Raw genomic sequence first — 13132 nt, 5'->3', positions numbered from 1 at the left:
CTCAAACAAATCCACTGCAAGTCTAGGGAATGCAGCAGGATAATCTCATTCAGGCCATAGATGTTTGACCTACTGATAATAAGGTGACCTGCTAGATGTGAGATAGACATACTTTATAACAGTGTGAGATAAAACGTGCTCTAGGAGCCCGATCCCAGAAGGGGTGTGGATCCTGTCTCAATTCACATAAACCTGTTAGATGCTCTTGAGAAGTGACAGGCATCTCCAAGTGGGAGCTGGCATTTAATCAGCTGCTTTGTGGGCTGGTCAGTGGGAAACACTGAGGAGAGGAACAGGTCCTGTATCTTAGCCCTCCCTATAGCTCCTGTGTCCTCTACAGAGATTTTGGGAGAAGCCTTTTGATTACTTCACTGTTGCCTTTTGGGATGCACTTGGAAAGGTGCTCCTGCTGTTTGGTTATTTTTTTGGTGGTTTTATTCAGAAGGAGGAAGAAATTCTATCTGGACAGCAAGGGAATGAGGGAAGGATGGCTGCTGTCTCTTATAGAGCAGCTCAGGGGTTTACTCTGTGTAGAAGCAGGCTGAGCTCAGGCACAGTGCCGTGGAGAATCCCACAACCAGGAGCTGTCAGCTGCAGGACAGCACTGTGCTTCCAGTCTGAGCTGCGACACCCAGCAAAAGGAGTATAGGACCAGCAAGAAGGGTTTCTGACCACCTCATTGGGCTGTGGTTTTGGGAAGGGGATGGGGTGGTTGGTCCTTAACCTCAGTCCCTGGTTCTGAGGGCAGCTTGTGTGAGATTTTGCACTGGAAGTTGGTTGGATGACACATACATGCAGCTGTTTTTATCTTTTGCTAGATGTATACACGAAGAAAGCGAGAGGTGAGCAAGCAAATACAGTATATGAGTGCTAAAGTTAACTGTGATGTTTTGACCAAACACTGCTCCCCCAGGTCCATGGACATGTTGAACTTTTAGCAGACTTGTTATCATATATGATGATCCAGGAGCCAAAGGTCTTAAACACATCCTCTAAGAGCTTCATACACAGAAACCCCTGTGTTCAGCTTCTGCATCAGAGTGGGAGGGAAATGCTGTATAAAGGGAAACAGGTAGTTGAATTAACTCATATTCTGGGCCCAGTGCATTTTAAGACACTATTGAAGGAAATGTCTTTAAAGCTTGGTTTAGATAAAATCTTGTATCAGCAGAATACAAAATGTGGTAAATCCAGTGGAAAAGACAAGTATATGATAGGGTTACATATGTGCAGGAAGAGTCTGGATTTAATTATTGTCTCTATCTGCATATAATTCCCTGCTGAAATAGATCATATTTGCAGAAAGAGAGTAAAATAAGTAAATGTTTGAATTGTTACCCTATTCTTCCTTCTTTTGGGTTCTCTTTGTTCACCAAAGTTCAGGTCTTCATTTCACAAATGCCCATCGGCTGCTGAACTTCCTAATTATCTGTATTTCTGTAGTGTCAGTATTGCAGGTATCCAGTCATATGTTTCAGAGATTGGCTGCATCTGGCCTGGTACCAGGAAAAAGTTGGGCATCTGAGCCCAGCGGAGCTATTTTCTTCATAGCAGAGTGACACTATTTCAGATAGTTGAGGAATTTCCCTTATTTTTCATCTAAAAAAAACCCAACAAAAGACTGAAAATTAACTATAAAAGAGAGAAAGGGAATGCGTGACAAAAACATAACTGAAACATTTGGTCCAATAAAAGACCTGAAATTCAAATGTATAGATAATCTGTGAAACTATATTGTCATAATGCATGTTAGTACAGAGCTGGAAAGTCAAGGTCTGAGCTCACTAATACATAATGTTGCATTTGGGTGGCGTGTAGTGACTCTTCTTGCTGATTATCATGAAAGGATTACCAGTAATATATTGCTAAGCCTTTGTAACCTTTGACGTGGAATATTTACGCTATTGATTGCAATCTCTCCCTTGCCGACATGAGTAATACCTTTATCATTCCCCAGCTGATAGCAGGAAGCCAGGTGCACCGGGGGGGGGGGGGGGGGGGGGGGAGGGGCGTGAGCACTTATTTAAACTCAGAGTGCAACTGTACCCAGCTGGGGTTTGGACTCACAGCTCTTCCCTCGCTGTCTCACGGTGTCCTCTCAATACATGCAGGCTCCTGGGTGCCTGGTGTTTATTTAATACCAGATTCCCTCAAGATTTGTGGTTTTTTTTTTTCTCTCCCACAACATTTTTCCAGTTATCAGTGTTTGTGAAGAGGGGTTGCTGACCTGATGGAAACAGTTGTGTGCTGGAGTACACATTTAAGAATCCTGTTCTTTCAAATGCTAACTCTAAATAACACTGGAGGGTATGACACCCTGCAAATCCTTTGCTCTTTTTTCCCTCCCTTCTCTAAACTTTGGGATTCTTCAGAAGCCTTCTAATGTTTGAAGTTTAGCAACAAAGGCTATTTGCCTACTTGTTGAATTGTAGCTGTCACAAGATCTTAAAAGAAAACAGAAGCATGTATTATTGAAACATCAGGCCTCTGATTGCCTTCATATGCTATTAATTTGACAAAAATTTCACCAGTAATATGAAAATGAGCTTTTACCAACCAAGTAAGCGTCTAGTTTTGCCTTTTCTCTGGAAAAGAGTTTTCAGTTGGGTTTCTTCCCCCTTAACTACAGTAACATCTTTAACAAAATATAAAATTATATATATATTTATATATATATATGTAGATAGATAGATAGATAGATAAAACCCCAAACACCAAACCCAGCTTGTGTGTGGAATAGGAAACTAGATCTTTTCTAGACAATTTTGGCATAAGCATGTTTTGTCTGCCTTTGTAGTGGGGAGATACCAATGCTCAAGTTGCGCCAATCTGAAATAAATTGTTACAAGTCGTAGAATATCTTCATCAAAGTAAATGCAGGACAGGGGAAAGCTCTCATGACAGAAATCGTTTTTCTTTTGCACAGGATTAGTAGAAGGTTGAAAGTATTAACTTGCACTGGGAATTGGCTCCAAGGGATCTAAACTTGCACTCAGTAAGTGTGGCAAGGAAGTTAAAGTTAAGTCACTCCTTACTCATTTTCAGGTACAAGAATAACATGTATGCATTTGCCTGAAATGAATGGAAATCTGTCTTTCAGTTTAAAGCCAATTTGTCTAATTGATGTTGTCATTGAATTGCATGGCACTTAAGCCTTGTGTCCTGAATGACTCGTGGTTTAGAGAGGGAGGCTGAGATAATAGGAGAAGGTAATTAATTTTAAAGTCAAGCACTGTCATCATATTGATTCATAAAACCACAATGTATGTTTATTAAGACGTACAGCTGATATTCCATTTGATAAATTGTGGAAGTAGTGGCCTTTGGCTCTGAAGGCTGGTGGACACTTGAGTCATTTTTGATATCCCTCAACAGGGAACTGTTTATCTCTTGGCACCTGAGTTGAGGACTTATGTGATAGCGACCTGTGAGCTGATTAAAGTGTTATGCTGGATTAGCATTAGCATGCTGGCTTTTATTTGTTTTACAGCATTAATATGTTACCTATTAAATCTGGATTGTCAAATTTATTTTGTGTGTTTTAAGGCTGTAAAAATTCCTATAGTCTATTATTAGTGCTTGTTTAAAACTTGAAATAAATATGTTTAGACTAAAAGTTTCAAAGTGTTTGAAAAGCCAGGTTCTTGAATTTGTTCTTAGTCATCAAACTAAACAGAGCTTGGTTCTCAGAAGTACTGAAAAGCTGTGCTGAATTCAGTAAAAGCTCTGGAATCTATGCATGGGTTGATGTCCTCAGGATCAAGTTAGAGGGAGAAGGAAGAAGGCCCAACAGATCAGAGAAAGAGGAGAGAAACTCCAGAAGGACATGAACAAGGACGAAAGCAAGGGGCAACCGTAGAAGTCACACCAACAGTTATGTGTATTTCAACATCACTTGGTGCTGTTGAAAATGACTTCATATTCATTGCTTTAAAGGATCACATTTCATCCTTTATTTCTGCAGGACTCTTGCTGTAGATTGTGGGGATTATTTACATCTCAATTTATTTCTCAGCCCATTGGCCGTAATTAAAAATGGAATTTGGCACTCTCCAGAGCCCCTGCTGGAGACTTTCACCTTGCAGAAGAAAGGGAATTAGATGTGATGATTTATTGGGCTCATGTACAGTCCCCTGACTGTACTGTGGCACTGAGCTGAAAGAAAGCTGAAATGATATCCAGCCCTCTCTGGCAACCACTCACACCATGAGCAGAGTAAATCCTATCCCTTGACTAAAACCCTGTCTTGTTCCATCCAAATTTGCCTGAGTTTTTGATGTGTGTGGGCTCTTGGTAGCACAAAGTTAAGGTTGGAGAAGAGTGGCTGCCCGCCAAGGCAGTGTGTCTTTAGGATGTTGGAATCTGTGCCTGTGTTTGTATTGTCACAATATGCCTTGGGCTGAGCCTGTGAAAAGTGCAGAAAATGATTTCTTACAGTCATCGCACTCCATCATCAAGAGGGAATTGGAAATGATGTTCAAAATCACAGCTCTGACGTTTGATTGCTGCTCCGTGATTACTTTTCAGATTTTTAGGACTTTTTGGTACTAAAGCCAAACAGAAATGCAGTCATAAATCTGGCAGAGGCTCTGCCTGCTTGCTTTCTTCTCCCCTGCTAAGCCAGAAAACAAAAAGGAAGAAATATGTGGCCATGCACAGCTTCTACGACAGCACTTAAAATGTATATTGCTTTGAGGTGATTGTTCTGGGAGAGGAGATGGCAAGCCTGCTCTTTTTTAGGGTGAGCTTTCAGGACCACGGTGTCTTTTGAAACAACTCCAAGCATCTTATTGCTTTCTTAGGTCTGAAGTGTGCGCTTTTTTGGACTCAGAGTTCTTTGTCTTTGCTAGATACTAGTGAGGGATCATCCTGTAATACCTTTGATAAAACCCCTGCTTGTTCATACCAAAGGACCTTTTTCTTCAGCTCAGAGTGATGTCATGCAATGTGCCTCACAGGGCAAGATAAAATATTCTGATGAAAGGATACAGCTGGCTAGGGCTGTTTCCACTGCAGAAAGGTATACTGGCAGAGGGGTATTTTACTGGGACTGAAGTGTATTGGTTTCTGCAGAAGCCTTATTGCAAAAGTTTCATATGTCTAGAATGAAATCTGGTCTGAGAAAGAGAGAAGGGAAAATTCCCACCACCCTAAAGAAATTGTTTGTAAGAACCAGAAAATTACATGGGATAGCTGATGGCTTGCGGGAAACCCAGCTTCAGGTCCCTGGTGTAATTCAGACACAGTGAAAACTTACAGCAGTTTAGTGACAACCAGTCTGTACAGACTGGATATTTATTGCTATTACTCACTAAACCCTTGTTACACAGTTATTTCTGTTGATAATATGAACTCCTTGGATATTACACTTGTTTTAATGTCCTCCAGACATTTTTTCCATTAATGAAGCTGTGCTGTCCATGTGCTATGATTTGCCAAGGATGTTTTTTCATGATGCAGAAGTGTCTTTAACTTCCGACACTTCCTCAGCATAGCAGCATCATGGTGAAAAATGGTGAATACACATAAAAGCTGCTTGTGGAAATTATTTCCCATGGCAAATTCATTAGGGCAATGTAACTGATGTGAAAATCAACACATACAGTTTCCTTGAAAGATTTTTCAGTCTGTCTCAAACCTGATTATAATTGCATCTTTTGACTTGCTTTTAGAAGTCAGTAATACTTAAAGCAACCTGTGGGTTGTGTCATCTGTATATCATTCAGCCTCTGAAAACTGTACATTTGGGTAGACTGAAAGAGAAAGAAACTGGCTGTATTTGTCAACCTAAAATAGTACTTCTTCAGATTGTGTTTGGGCAATTATTCATCATTCTTTTTATGTGCTCACATCCCAGACAGTCTGTGGTGTACCTGTGAGGCAGAACTGTCTTATCTCTGCCTTACTGAGGACAGATCCCACAGATTGTTGCCTTTGTGTTTGTAGGATTGTGAGCAGAAGGGACTGAACATGTGGCAAAATTAATAACTGGGTAGCATTCATACTTTCATCCTTAATTAAAGACAAGTGGGTATGTGAAATATATTTCCCCAGGGCTGTGGTGAGGGAATATCCACACATGTAATTAATCTAGCTGCTGGAACTCACAATTTCACCACTAAAATGAAGCAGAAAGAGACACCAGCAAACAGTATGGGCTCACTCCGACATTCATTGAAGTCAATGGGAAACTTGTCTTTTGACTTCAAAGGGCATTGAACTGAATCCTGCAAGATCATATTAAAATGCTTAGAAGTCATTAAGCATTTATTCTTGCCATACTGCAGTAATAGAGCTAGAAAAACTATAGGTGGATTTTAATTTAACCCACACCCTACATTTTTAATTGTTCCATGTTTACACAGTTGGTTGCATACAGTTGGATTAGGTGGTGATTTGCCCGATGAGTTATTGTGTTTGACTGTTGCTGCATGGCATGCTTTCTTAGTCTTGTTTCTCTGTGTATGTAGTCTAGTATGCTGATACAATCCTCGCTTAAGTTAATACACGTGATTTTCTATGACAGCAAAGCTAGCAGCTTCTATGAGTTGTAGTATTGTTATTCAGTAATCTCAGTATGGTACAACTCCTAGCTGATGGTGGGACTGTGGAAGGGGCTAAAAAGTGCCAGTGTCTCTTCTGCCAAGGGGATTAGCAGTGCCCCAGAGCATGCATAGCCCTTTTTATGGGATAGGGGAGAGGTCATAGAGCTGCCATCATCACCACCACTATGTCTGCTGTGGATCAGTGTCCCTTATCAAGACAGCACAAACCACTCCAAGCAATGCACGGTCTAAACTTCAGGTGCTCTGGGCTGCTCCTGGGCATGGGGGGGCTAGCAGGCTTTGGTAACAGGGGAGGGAATTCTGGGGCTGGCTGGAGGCTTCAAGGTGCAGGAGGGTAAATGTCATTCAACCTGGTCTCTGCTTTTATTCGTCTGGCTAACCAGTGATTTGGGAATTTGGTTAGACACTAATCTTCAGTCTACTTCAGAGGTCTGTGGCCAGTCAACGTATTAGGGAGAGCAAATGGTTGCCTTGAAACAGATCAGACAAGGTGGTCAGAAAGCCAGTTTGTGCCCAGGTTTTCCACATCTGAAAGATGCAATTTAAATTGCATTGCATCTCAATTACTTGTTGTGGTTGGCAGGCTGTGTTCAGAGAAGCCCACTGACTGATGCAAGGTGAAGTTGAGAGTTGGCCCATCTGAAGATTTGTGGTGCTTGCTTATGGTATTTATTTATTGCTTCCATTTCATCTGTGCTGAATTCATGCCAAGTTTTTAAGTAGCTAAAATTTAAGAGGATTGTTTGCCTATGAAAAAGTAGAAAATTTGCCACTTCTGTTTTCTGGTAAATTGGATTTTGGAAGTCAGGACTCAACAGCGTATGATGAGCATTTTGTCCTCACACAGTAAACTGGATTTAGATGTTGCATATTGTGACAAATGGTAGGAGTTTTGTGGCTTAGGCTCAACAAAAGGCAATCCTTTCGTGCCATCAGATGAATAATGTGGCACTATTTAATACATCTGCTATGATGCCTAGAATACAGCAAATAAACTGAAAAACTTTCTTCCTTTACTTACTGGAAATGTTACTGTGCTGAGGGTCAGGGGAGCTCTGAGTTTTGGTTTCAGAACTGTGCTGGAAGATGGCTTTGCTTGGTTTATAGCCACATTGGTATCTTTACCCGTCCATTCAGTTCATTGATATTGCAAAACAATGAGGCAAGATGGATTATTTTTTTTTCTTTTTAATAAGTGAAGCACACTGGAGGTGATGTCAATTGAAGTCTAGGATTTAGAAACCCCAGAGATGAAGATGATTTACTTTTTGCTTCCACATTGTGCAGGACTAATGGAAACACTTCCTATATTTTTTTTTGTTTTTTTAAAAAATGTCTTGGTTTCATTGAAAAATACTTGATTTATGGGTGTTCTAAATATGCTATTACTTTTGTGGAACCAAGAGTAGGTCCTAAAAGAATAACTATTTTTTTTTTACTTTTTTTTATTCTTCTGCCTTGTTTTGGTATAATGTGCTTATTCCTGTTTGGCATGGAGAAGAATAAAGGAAGTAGAGAAGCCGCCTTCTTGTCTGCAGTGTTGATTATAAAAATCTGCTTTAGTTGTATGTATAATTGTTGTATGTATAATTCTGCTTGCCTTTATGCATAGGTGCAATGTCTGTTTGCTTTCTTTTACAGAAAAGAGTCAAAGATGTCATATCTCCAATTGTATTTGAAGCTGCATACAGCCTTGGGGCACATGTGATAGAAAGAAGAAAAGAGGACAAGGAACTACCTGCTCTTAAGCCCATTCTCCGCTGGAAGAAAGGACAAAAGATAGCACAAAGGAATCAGGTCAGATTTGGACTATGTTATTTCCCTAGAAGGCCTGTGGCTGAACCGATAGTGGAAGTGGATGTAAAAGAGGCTTGCCAAGCTCCGGGTCGTTTGCACCCAGACGCCTTTTTGCACAATCCCTGCTGTTGCTGATGTAAATGCTTCTCCGTGATGTAGTAAAGACTTGTGCTGACAAGGTTGGGCAGCGCAGGCTGAGGTTGCTTTCATGTTTCAGGGTGGGTGTTTGTGCTGGGAAGAAGGAGACTGAATAAGGGAAGGGGTGAGAAGGGTCCTGCTCTGGCTGGTTCTTCCCTTTCTGTAGGAGGTTCTTGTGAAAAGCTTGGCCCTGGCCCTCTTTCCAGGTTGAGACTTCATTAGTGCCAGAAGGACAGGGCTGGCTCCAGGAGGGGACATAGGAATTTGCCCCTCTGTGTGAGAGCAGAATGGTGGACAGAATAAAGAAAAATTTGCCTGGCCTAGCTGCCCTGGAGGGCTCCTCACATCCAGTCATGTGGCAAGGGAAACCTGCTCCTGCTGTTAGGGGCAGGACATGCCATGCTAAAATAGGGTGGGTTTGTTTCAGAGAAAGTAAAGTGTAGGTGCAGCAGTGCACTTATGAGGATCCTACTTTGTTCCACTGCAGTGCAGAAAAGCCTTTTTTCTTAATTTTGCTGAGAGCAAGAGAGTTCCCTTAATGTTTGAAATACTTCTCGTTTAGAGAGTAGAGACCCCCCTGCCCCCTTCTTCCATATTGTTCTCTAAGGAATTGAAATGTATTGGATTATTCTGCCTTTCTTGTTTGTCTGTCTTGACCTCACTAGTATCTTTAGAAAATGCTGGTCAATTTTGGCACGTTTTGACAGGAGTGATCAAGGCAGTGCTCATGAAGGCATTAAACACCTTCAGGGTTCATGAAGCAGGAAGTCATGTTGAAGAAAGAGACCCTGTTAGTGACCTTTTGAAAGACTCCAGTTTGAGCGCAGTCCTTGTTAGGTGCAGGACACTCTGCCCAGGAAGGAGCCTGCAGGACAATTCAACCTCTCGCTGGGCTAGCACTGGCACATCCAACCATGAATCTCCAGGCTCCCCAAGGAAATCAAACTTCTTCTGTAGCTTGTAAAACTTCTTGTGTGTCAGAATTATAGGATAATTTAGCCTGGAAGGGACCTTTGTAGTTCCAGTTCCTTGCTCAAAGCAGAGCCGGCTTAAAAGTTAGATCAAGTTGCTCACAGTTGCATCCAGTCAAGTTTATTTTCCAAAGCATACTTACAGAGTTACGAGCTGGCATTGCTTGTGAATAGGAAACTTTTTTTAAAAAAACAACTCTGAAATCCAGTCTGTCTGGATTTTGAGGCTTTTAGCAGTGAATTGTTAGATCTGGTTTTTAACCCTGGGAAGTTCATGTCTATTAAGATATGCTTGCATCATCATCTCACATTACTTTCTGGTGCTGCTCATAAGGATATGTTATGTTGTGTTGAAATTACAGGTTCCTGAATATTACTATAAAAAAAAAAAAAAAGTAGTAACAAAAATGCTTAAAGAGATTTGCTTTGTCATATACCCAAGTGTTCTGAACTGTATTTGGCTGTAATCCTTGTGCTTAGAGACACATTCAAGCATGCTTTATTTTTATAAATGTATGAATGAAAGATGAATCTAAGAATGACATTTTTATGAAGAGGGATTGTGTGGCTGTTATGTATCTGAATGCTGTATTATTGCAGTGATATGATGGGAATTCATGGAGAATTCCTATCGTTTCATTGTGGAGCAGTGTGCTGAAAACCTAAGTGTTACATGGACGAAACTGCTTGGATGCTTTACCACTGGGTTTAAACTCAAAAGGTCACATCTTGCCCTGCAGGCATAGTCTCAGATCAATATTAAAATACCTAAATGCTGAGATTATAGAGCTGAAACAAAAATACTTTGGGAATTTCCCCGACTTGTTTTCTTGTGTAATTTGGATGATAGGGAGTCAGTTTAACAATCCCTTTCCATTTGCTTTCCAGATGTTGTTCGCTTAGCTTTGTCAGAAAAGGATTTTGACATGGGGTGTGCCAGCAAGTGTGCTTTCAGCTGAGGAAGTGGGAAGAGCTTCAGAGTTAGTGTGACAGTCATGGTGACAAAGCCCTGACAGCGTAGCCTCGAGGTGTGGTGGCGGAGTCCTCAAAGACTGATTTCATGGGAAAATCAGGGCATAGTGTTCTCTTTCAGGCTTCTGGTTATGTCAGAAGTAGAAATTGTTTTAAAAGGCCAAGAGGAATAGTAGGAACCAAAGTTGATATAATGAAGGATTAACAGTTTGAAATGATCTAATGGTTATGGAGGGACCTTACAATTTTGGAAGTCCAATTAAAGACAGGTTCAGTAGGCTTTGTTTTCAGAAGACACAGCACAGGTGAGGGCAGGTGGATAAGCTTAGTGTTAGCTCTGAAGTCTTTAAATACAGCTAGCTGTGTGTGGTTTTCAAAAGCCCTAGATCCTATTGATCCAGTAAGAAAAGGCCTTTTGAAATCAGAAATGTTGCATCGGTTGTTTCAAGGCACCATTAAGATACTGTTAAGAGATTGACACTTTTCTTAAAAGCCCAGGTGGCTGGTTTTTGTGAATGAATGCAGGAGAAGCAGCTGGAAGTAGTGAATAGCTGAAGAAATGGGAGGGAACCATGACTGGGCAGGAAAGTGGGAGACTTCTATCTCTCAAAATCCAACTGCAGGTCTACTAGACTTACTTGAAAAGCCAGTCATCTCGCAAATGTGGGCTTTATAGTCACCTCGGTATGATTTTTATTTAAGCTAAAGTGATGTTAAAGCTGAAGTGATCAATTTCACTGGGATTTCAGTTTGTTTTTCATGAACCAGATGTTCCCTGCATACACGCATGACTTCCCAACAAGAGTGTACAGCCCTATGGCTCACAAACAAGGAGGTAGGAAAGCCACTGAGAGGCTTCTTGACCTGAAAATTGAAGATTGTATTGAGCATATGAAGTTCTTCATGGTGCTTTGCTCTAATCATTAAGGAAGCTTGGAAATAATGTTCATGGATACCCACCACCAGAAGTGACATCCCTCTAATGACATAATTGCAGAAAAGGATTTTGTTGGATATTCGTCCTTTAAATCAGTATTATGTTCCATGTGAGCAGTCAGATCTTGTACTAATAATTTAAACCAAAACAGAGCTATAGTAGTAAAGCAGCACATGGATATGGGACACGATTGAAAATGCTTTTATTTATTGGTCACCTTTATTTTAACAGTATGCAGCTTTTACTGTAAGTCAGTTCAAAATACCTGTATTTAAGAATAAAACAAAAGAAAACCAAACATTGACTGTTCAGTGAAGGAGCCTGCTTCTATTCCTAAATGAAGTGTGCTTGAAACAATCCAATATGATAAATAATTTGAATGCCTGATTGATTTGAAGAAGAGGACATTAACTGACGTTTCCAAAAGAAAAAGCATGCAGTTTTGAGAATTCATGTGTTCATGTGTTGTCCATTTTTTGTAAGCAAAGATCCTCTGATACTTCAAAATGAAGTAATAATGTAATTAAACTGGCCTGAGGGACTATTTAGCCCAGGATACAGTAACAGTTGATTTCTCAGGGACTTAATTATTTTCTTGGTTCTTGTATATGCTTACCAGAAACAATGGTTGCTATAGCTTGTTGTGGGGTTTTTTTTGTTTGTGGGGGTTTTTTTTGTCTGTAGCAAAAGCAAATACTTAAGGGTTGTGTGTACGTGTCTATTGATAGATGTCTCTGCCACTTGTACTATTGTTGGGTGGAGACTGATTGTGCCGAGAAGGTTACAGTTTCCAAGTTGTAAGTGGCTAACGGGCTCAGTTTTATTCAAACAGAAAATCTCTGATGGGTCAATACTGGGGCAGGGTGGTGCAAAGAAAGATTCTGCTTTTTGAGTGTGTATTATGGACTTTAAAACTTACCACCCTAAGGATGACTTTCCATTAGCTTCTTTGTGTCCTCCCAAATCCAGTTGCTACTTCTATCCACTGGAAAAAACTAGTAAGTCTTCTTACTTCAGGGAAATTAATGTGTATTTAGAACTTGGTTTGGCTTAGTACGTTGTAAGTGATTTGTACTATAACATTTATTTTTGTATACCCATTGTATAAATACTTGTCAACCAAGAAGGAGAAAGATCTGCCAAATACAGTGGGGATTTGTTCCTAGTAGTGTCCAGTAATGTATCTTAGAGTTCAAAATGTGGTATGCTAGATTTCTGCCTGTTCTAAATACTGTAATAAAATCACCTGCTGTTATGTGGATGGAGACACCATTTTTTATAGGAAGATATTCTCAGTAGATTTAATTGCGTCAGTGTCTTCAGGACTTCGTGAATGGGCTGCCACAAAACTGCTTGTAAGTTATAAGAAGAGACAGAAAATGTTTAGGACGTTCTGTTCCCAGCTGTGCCATTGACTTGCAGTGAGAATTTGGGTACAGTGCTGTACTTCTGGGTGACTGAGGCTGCAAGTCTCTAAGATAACCTTCACCTTTTTAAAGCAGAGGACTTTTTTTTTGGAAATACTTGTGTTTGAAAAGCTGGTTAAGTATTTGCACATAAATTAGGTTAGTTAGCAGGTATGAGAAAGTATAGGAGGATTTTTATGGAGCTGAATTATGAATACCTTTGCTGATTTTTGGTTTGCTACACAAATAATAGCATGCTCTATTTTAAAGCACACACACTGCTGATCTCATACTGAAGACAAGGCAATGACAGATCTGGACAGGCTGAAATGTAGTGTCCATACA

At 40.4% G+C, this 13132-nt stretch overlaps 1 protein-coding gene across 1 annotated transcript in view; it reads left to right on the top strand.

The window, feature by feature from the left end:
- The window catches only part of ITGA9 (integrin subunit alpha 9), a 230376-nt gene that overhangs the window by 109330 nt on the left and 107914 nt on the right, over positions 1-13132 (top strand). The window contains exon 16 of the mRNA XM_056335484.1: positions 8208-8363. Within this exon, the coding sequence (XP_056191459.1) occupies positions 8208-8363 (156 nt within the window). The remainder of the gene's footprint in view (positions 1-8207; positions 8364-13132) is intronic.

The sequence above is a fragment of the Falco biarmicus genome, chromosome 4 (assembly GCF_023638135.1).
Source record: "Falco biarmicus isolate bFalBia1 chromosome 4, bFalBia1.pri, whole genome shotgun sequence".
Classification (NCBI taxonomy): Eukaryota; Metazoa; Chordata; class Aves; order Falconiformes; family Falconidae; genus Falco; species Falco biarmicus.
This window is presented reverse-complemented; position numbering and strand designations above follow the sequence as displayed.